This window comes from Phaseolus vulgaris, chromosome 1 (genome assembly GCF_000499845.2).
Source record: "Phaseolus vulgaris cultivar G19833 chromosome 1, P. vulgaris v2.0, whole genome shotgun sequence".
Classification (NCBI taxonomy): domain Eukaryota; kingdom Viridiplantae; phylum Streptophyta; class Magnoliopsida; order Fabales; family Fabaceae; genus Phaseolus; species Phaseolus vulgaris.
The window spans coordinates 5247056-5255311 of NC_023759.2; the positions used below are offsets into that span (position 1 = coordinate 5247056).

Consider the following 8256-nt stretch of genomic DNA (forward strand, 5'->3'; position numbering starts at 1 on the left):
GCAAACAGAAATGTGTTTACCTCCTACACAAGTGTGGGGGATGGAGAAGAACAAGTATATCTCGGTGACTCCAGGACAACTCCTGTCCTAGGAAAAGGAAAAGTTCTTCTGAAGCTCACATCTGGTAAAACTCTAGCTTTGAATGATGTTCTACATGTGCCGTCAATTAGAGTTAATTTGGTCTTTGTGGCATTACTAAGCAAAGTTGGGGTTAAAGTGTCATTTGAATCTGAAAAGATTGTTATGACAAAAATAATGTTTTTGTGGGAAAGGGATATTGTGATCAAGGCCTTTTTGTATTAAATATTTTTGAAATTATGAATGAATCTAAATCTTATGCTTATATTGTTGACTCGTATGATATATGGCATGCTAGATTAGGACATGTGAATTCTTCGTATGTTATAAAATTGCAACGACTAGGATTAATCAACATGCATGACAAACAAAATAGTAAATTTGATGTATGCGTAGAATCTAAAATAACGAAGAAAACATGTCACTCTGTAGAATGTCAAACTGAAATTCTTGGTTTAATTCATACTGACCTTGCTGATTTAAAACAAATTATGTCTAGAGGTGGTAAAAATTATTTTGTAACTTTTATAGATGATTTTTCTAGATACACCAAAGTGTATTTAATTAAACATAAAAATGAAGCTTTTGACATGTTTTTAACTTATAAAGCGGAAGTAGAAAATCAACTAAATAAGAAAATTAAGAGAATTAGATCAGGTAGAGGTGGTGAATATGTTTTATTTAATGATTATTGTGTAAAAGAAGGTATTATTCATGAAGTAACCCCACCATATTCGAGTCTAATGGAGTAGCTGAAAGGAAAAATAGGACTCTTAAAGAAATGATGAATGTCATGCTTATTAGTTCTAGTGCTCCTGATAATTTATGGGGTGAATCTCTACTTACTGCGTGTTTTTTACAAAATAGGATACCACATAGGAAAACTGGTAAAACACCCTATGAGTTGTGGAAAGGTTATCAACCTAATTTGAAATACCTAAGAGTGTGGGGGTGTTTAGCTAAAGTGATGTTACCTGATCCTAAGAAAAGAAAAATAGGCTCTAAAACATCTAATTTTATGTTCTTAGGATATGTAGAACATAGTGCTGCCTATAGGTTTCTAGTTCTTAATAGTGATATAATTGAACGTAACACTATAGTAGAGACGAAAAATGTTGAGTTCTTTGAACACATCTTTCCTCTAAAGAGTAGTGGTACATCTGAACAACCTATAGATAGTGCTAGTGATACCTTGAGTGAGGATGTTAGGAGAAGTAAAAGACAGAGAAAGGAAACATCTTTTGGAGATGACTTTTATACTTATCTAGTTGAGAATGATCCAATAAGTTTTGTAGAAGCTACTAGTGCTCCTGATGCTAAACATTGGGATAAGGCCATTAAAATTGAGTTTGATTCAATTAAGAAAAATAATACGTGGACCTTAGTAGATTTGTCTAAAGGAGCAAAACCCATTGGTTGTAAGTGGATCTTTAAGAAGAAGTATCATCCTGATAGATCCATAGAGAAATATAAGGCAAGATTAGTAGCTAAAGGGTTTACTCAAAAACATAACATAGATTACTTTGATACTTTTGCACCTGTTACTAGGATTTCCTCTATCCGTGTATTGCTAGCCTTAGCATCTATCCATAAGTTAGTAATTCACCAAATGGATGTTAAAACAGCTTTTCTGAATGGTGAATTAGAAGAGGAAATTTATATGACTCTACCTGAAGGATATGTAGTTCCAGGTCAAAAGGAAAAAGTATGCAAACTTTTAAAATCTTTGTATGGTTTGAAACAAGCACCAAAACAATGGCATGAAAAACTTGATAATGTTTTACTTTGTGAAGGTTTTTCTACCAATGATGCTGATAAATGTGTGTATTCTAGATCTGAAAATGGTGAATATGTCATTATATGTTTGTATGTAGATGACATGCTAATTTTTGGTACATGCAATGATATAGTTTTTTAAACAAAATTGTTTCTTGGATCTAAGTTTGAGATGAAAGACATGGGTGAAGCAAGTGTGATTCTAGGAGTTAAAATCATAAGGAAGGAAGATAGTATATTACTATCCCAAGAAAAATACAATGAGAAACTTCTTAAGAAGTTTGGTTACTATGACTTTAAGTCAGTGAGTACCCCTTATGACGCTAATTCTAAATTTGGCAAATCCTCTGACAAAACCCCTAGGGAGAAAAATGATTTTAGAAACATCGAGGGGAATGGGACTTAAGCCACTTGCAAACAAACAAGTGATGGAAACCCAACCTTTGTCATTGGAGATCCCATGAATAAGGTTCATATGGGTAAAAACAAGTCACTTGTTAGTTCTGCTAGCACTGATATTGATTTAAAATCATTTTTGTCCATTCCTATGGTGTGTGTGAAAGTGCTAGTTATTGCATTATCGAGAGGATAAACTTTGTGGTTAAAATTCAGAGGTAAAAGAGTTTTAATGATTTTCATATCCCTTATGGGTGCTGTATGATTTGCAACATACACTTGATGAAATCACCTATATGAGTGTCAAGTGGGGCCGCTTGCATGAGATCTTGGCAAGATCTCTATAGCACTCATGAATACCGGGCACGCGCATGGCCTAGTAGCGCAACACAGCGATAACAACAAGTAATGTGGGGGTTTATTGTGATTGATAAACCTCTAACACATACTAAATGTCTTGGTTCATATAGCTTGCTATACCAACTACACTATGTGTTAAGTTCATCAATCTAAGACTGGTTCATATAGCTTGCTATACCAGTTCTGATGCATTACATCTTAGATAAATCCAGTATTATTTTCTTTCAATATTTCTATGTTTTATCTTTTGCAATATGTGGGGGATTGTTGTAAAACAAGAACCTAATATAACAAAATAAAAACGAAAAACAGAGTGTGTGAAACGAAAACAGAGTAAGTGGTAAAACCCTCAATTTCTTCAGTGACCATTGGAGGAGATCGTGGAGGTTCAGCGAAGACCGGATCTGCTCCGAGGTTTTCGCACGTCGTTGCCTCTTCCACCCTGAATCGTAGCCGCACGACTGGGAACGCTCACGCCTTCGCTCTAATGATCGTGTGGAATCTTGAGAACGTTGGAGAACGTTGCGAGATTCATGGGTGGTTGGCTCCTCCTTTCCCGTGGGTCTTCCTCCAACTCCGGCGACGGTCACGGCTCCGTTAGGGTTTGAAGATGCGGTAGTTTTGGGTTTCTTCATCTATAAATACCGCATTCCATCCTCTTGTTTCACACTACTCTCACTCACAGTTCTTCATCCTCTTGAAACCCTCTATCGTGCTTCTTCTCCTTCTTTTCCATTCTTCACCTTTTCTTTTTCTTTCTCTCTCTTCAATATTTTATTATTATAATAATTATGTGTTCTATTTGAGTATTACTCTTTTAAAGAGAAACTTGCTAGTTCTGATCCTCGAAAATTACCGGGAAGTTCCTATTGTATCCTGAGAAACTTGCGCAATACACCGCGGATAAGTCCTTACAGACAGTGATCACTCACGTCTCGGAAAATCTTTTGTTCGTTTTAAAGCATATTTTACTACAATATTTTCTCAACAATATAAAAGAAACTATATCATCTTTGCTGAAGGAAGAAAGTATATTATATGGAAGCAATTCCACAAAGTAACCCAAAATTTCACCACACTTTTCAACCTATGGCCTAAAAATTTGACACGATCGATCTCCAAAATATAACGTCAAAGTAATAGTGCGTTTTCAATTTTAAGTCCCACATAATTTTCGTGATTTTAGACTTTAATTACGTTTATAGTTACTTACAAAATTTGGTATTTTTAATTAAGTGTGTATTAATTTGTATATTAAATTTTTTATATAAATTAAATTATTGTCTTTTATTTTTTTATTAATTCAATAATTTAATATTTATTTCGTTACTTTTCTTCATGTATTAAAAAATATAAAATTTTATAATTAATATAAAAAATATTATAGTTAATATAAAACGATAAGCCTCTAAAGAACAAAATCAAATATTTGCATCCGTTTAAAAGGTGTCACTCTTTTAATCAATAAATTTTTTAATGTACATTTGTTTATTTATAAATATAGATTTTACATAAGATTTCAAATAGATTTACAAGCTTTAATTTATTAAAATATATAAATCATTTTAATCAAATTAAAGTTGACTAAATCTATAAAAATAATTTAGGTCGATCTACATTTTGAAAACTAAATATATGTTTACAATACTTGGTATTAGAAAACTATAAAATAATGATGCCTTAAAAGCATTTATTTTATATTTAATAAATTGTCTTAACCAATATTAATCAAATAAATTATCAACTATTAATGAAATATTTAGAATAGATAAATAATAATTTTGTAAACATATTTATATAAATCAAATTAAAAACTAACATATGTTTAAAATATAAATTGTTCGAATGTACATGACAATGTTTGTAATTATTATATTTTGACAAATATATATGTGACAACTCATATTTATTTTTGTAAAATTAAAAATTAATAATAAATATATTAAAAATTACAATATAAAAAATCTAAGTTAAATCCATTTACTACCAGATGAGGCACTAAAGGATATGAAAGGACTTTACATGGATAGATGGAAACCACCAGTTTTTGGGAAAATGAAAATGAACATAGATGGAAGCTATGAGTTATCATTCACTAAATAGTCACAGAAAAGTCTATAAGGATCAAAATTCTACGTAGGTCTTTGGCTTTTCTTCTTGTAATACATCGAAAGCAGAAATTTTGGTCATTTTGCATGCAATTCATGTAACCATTTTAGAATATAATAACATGTCCTTGTATAGCAAATTTCACTACAAAATACAAAATAATATAAACAAGTGAAACATCATGGACAACCAAGTGTTTAGAATAAGAAGATGGATGCAAATAAGCAATGTTGTGTACCGTCGAATAGTATATACTTTACCAGTAAATAATTTCAACATTGAATATATCTAGCTAGAGTTGATTATTTGTTCCTTTGTCACTGTTTCATCTGGAAATAGAATAGGTTTTGGAGGGATTTCCAAGTCTTCAATATCCCCTTCAAGCATTTCCACTACTCTATTCATTGAGGGTCGATCATTTGGTTTTAGTTGTATACACCATAATGCAACTATGATCATCTTCTTTGCTATTTTATTTTCCTCTTCTGTCACATCTTCGATATCTACATCTTCCTCTTCCCTAATATGATCATAGATCCAAAGGGGAAAGTAAAGTTGACTTGAGTGGTCTGCATAAGGATTTAGATTCTTCCTCTTACTTGCCATCTCCATCAACAACATTCCGAAGCTATAAACATCAACCTTATGAGATATTCCTCCAATATTATTATAAAACAATTCTGGAGCCATATATCCAATGGTTCCTCTTGCTGCAGTCATTGTGACAATACTATTATCTATCGGATATAACTTTGCCAATCCAAAGTCAGAAACCTTAGGGATGAAGTTTTCATCTAGTAAGATATTATGGGGTTTGATGTCAAAATGCAAAATTTGCATCTCACACCCATGGTGGAGATAAGCAATCCCACGAGCCACTCCGATTGATATATTATATATCTTTTCATAGCTTAAATGTATATTTATCTCTTTTGAGAAAATAAATTTATCAAGAGATCCATTGGGCATGAATTCATAGACAAGAGCACGTTTTGAGCCACTAGCACAAAATCCAATTAACTGTACCACATTTTGATGATGTATTCTTCCAATGGTTGCAACTTCACATATAAAATCTTGTCCATTTGCTTTGGATTTGTCTAACATTTTGATGGCAACAAAAGGCCCACTGCGCAACTTTGCCTTAAAGACAGAGCCAAATCCTCCTTCACCTAACTTCTCTTTGAAACCTGCAGCCATCTTCTTGATATCCTTGTATGAATATCTAATAGGTGCCAAACTATTTTGTTCAAGGTAATTTTCAATATTTTTATACATCGACATATGTCTATTTCTCCATTTACATATAAAAATAAAAATTAAGAATGGCAATCCAAACAAAACTTTGTAAGCCCATACCATTAAAATAGGTTCGAGAATATCTGCAAGAAATTTTTACTTTGAGTGATTACACTTATACTATAAAATGCAACAAGATATTTGTTAAAGTAAATGTGGAGTACATAATTAAAACAGAGGTAAATTAAGATGATAAAATATCAATTTCAGAATATAATAAAGACTGAGATAATAAAGGTTGTGTTGGATTAGTATAAATCACGGGGAAGATGATAATGCGACTGTAAGAAGAAATGGACTAATGGTTGTCCAAATTAAAAACTAAATTTATTATAATTTTGTTTCATGTGGATTGTGTATAGTTTATGGTGTAATGATGAAATAGAGACAACAAAACACCGGTTTTGTAAAATGTAAAATTATTAGTAAGGATAAATGGATAGGAGTTGATTAAGTTTCACTATTAATAGTTTTACTCAGTTGACTTAGAGTTGTGGATTAGATGACATGCATACAACAGGCTCGTTTAAATTGTGCATTATGAAAAATTTGCAAAAAAAAAAAAAATGTTTAAATAGTATGACAACTAATTTTGGTATGTAAATGGAACATGTTGGCAAATGGAGGCTGATTACTCCCTGATATTTTGTATAAACGAGTTGAGTTGGATCATCTTTCTAATGTTTTATTTAAGTTTATTAATTCTTTGTTAATAAAGAAAAGCATAGGTAAATTAAGATGCAAAAGTTCTTACCTGTTACATCCATTAATAGTTCTTCCAGTATTCCTGTATCACCCGAAAACGAAGGAAAATATCAATTTCAGAACTGTTAATCTCAACAACTATACCAACTAAATGCATGACTTTTTCTACAAGCAGCTTATGTGCATGAGTTCTAACTAATAATACAGGTAAAATATACAAAGTAATGAATTAATACTCATCTAAAAATTGATAGAATACAGAAGGGTGAATCATAAATATAAATATATATGTTTGACATTTGGTTTAGGATCACTCACCATACCCGCAATTAAGCTTCTGGTTAGAAGAGTCGAAATAGCAATCTCTATAGGAAAGTGAACAATGTTTCTGACAGGGTAGTTTTATCCATGAAATCTCGAATCCATAGGCGAGTGCGGTGTGCATGGAAGAGTAGGAATGGTTATCGAAAGTGGAGAGAGAAGTGGGAGCAACAAGCTTTACCTCACACCCAACTTCTAAGTCCTCTGCTTTTAGGTCTCCACCAATTGCATATGAATACCCCTTCCCCTCCCACTTCACCCACTCTCCACTCTCCACATACTTCCCTTTCTCTCCCACCGAATCGTTACAATTCACCAACACTATATGCGAGAAACTCAGAGATTCCCAATTTACAGAGGCTCTTAGACCAGCTTGGTATGGATCCGTGTAGTAAGCGTAAGTGTCAGAGAAATTGGAGCGAGAGAGGAAACGGAGAGGAAGGGAGGAGAGATTATGGTGTTGAAGAGCAGGATCAACCACTCTCACTGTGTAGTTCTTGTAGTTTATTGACTGCACATGATATTTTGCAGAGTACAGATACAACACCGTAACATTATTCTCACAACCAAGCTCATACCTTTTCTCACCACACTTTTCTGGGTCGCCTTTTAATCGAAAAGGGTGATTGATGTTGGTGATTTTACCACAGGAAGAAGGGGGGCAGCCACCATGGATTTTATGGACTAGAAGTAGCAATATCACCATGAATGCTCTGTTTCGCCACATCATGTTCAAATTATCATGTGCAAACAAATCAAAGTCGGATATTGATATTTAAAACAGCACAGACTATCTTTATGACTATTAAGGACCACATGTTTCCTTTTAGAAAAGTGTTTGAGGACTTATGATACTTAAAACGTAGACTTTGACTGCGAAACCGCGTTTCTGTTTCCGCAACTCATTTTAATCAATGCAAAATTTTAAATATTCGTAAAGTGCATCAATTCTGATTTAGATATTTAATCATGTAATTTTGTTAATGATGTTCTTTTGAATTTCTAACACCTTCCTAAATTGTTCTTTTTGGAAGCTTATATAAATATGGTGTTGAAAAATAATTTTAATGATTTTATAATTTTTATTTTAAAATATATTCATTGTCTAGTGGTAGTGTAATACAGTCCAGTGGTTTTGTTCGGACAGTCTAAGAGGTCATTATACTGTCTAGCATTCTCTAGTAGTAGTGTAACACCGTCTAGTGGTTTTGG

The 8256-nt window shown here is 32.6% G+C and overlaps 1 protein-coding gene across 1 annotated transcript; it reads right to left on the reverse strand.

Moving 5' to 3' along the window:
• Positions 1 to 4823: 4823 nt before the first annotated feature.
• On the reverse strand, positions 4824 to 7828 carry LOC137813299 (rust resistance kinase Lr10-like). Its single transcript, XM_068615427.1, has 3 exons — positions 7042 to 7828; positions 6773 to 6805; positions 4824 to 6101 (listed from the first exon to the last, which is right to left on the reverse strand). The coding sequence occupies exons 1-3, from the start codon at positions 7772 to 7774 to the stop codon at positions 5008 to 5010; spliced, it is 1860 nt and encodes a 619-aa protein (XP_068471528.1). The 5' UTR covers positions 7775 to 7828; the 3' UTR covers positions 4824 to 5007.
• Between the last annotated feature and the right edge of the window lie 428 nt (positions 7829 to 8256).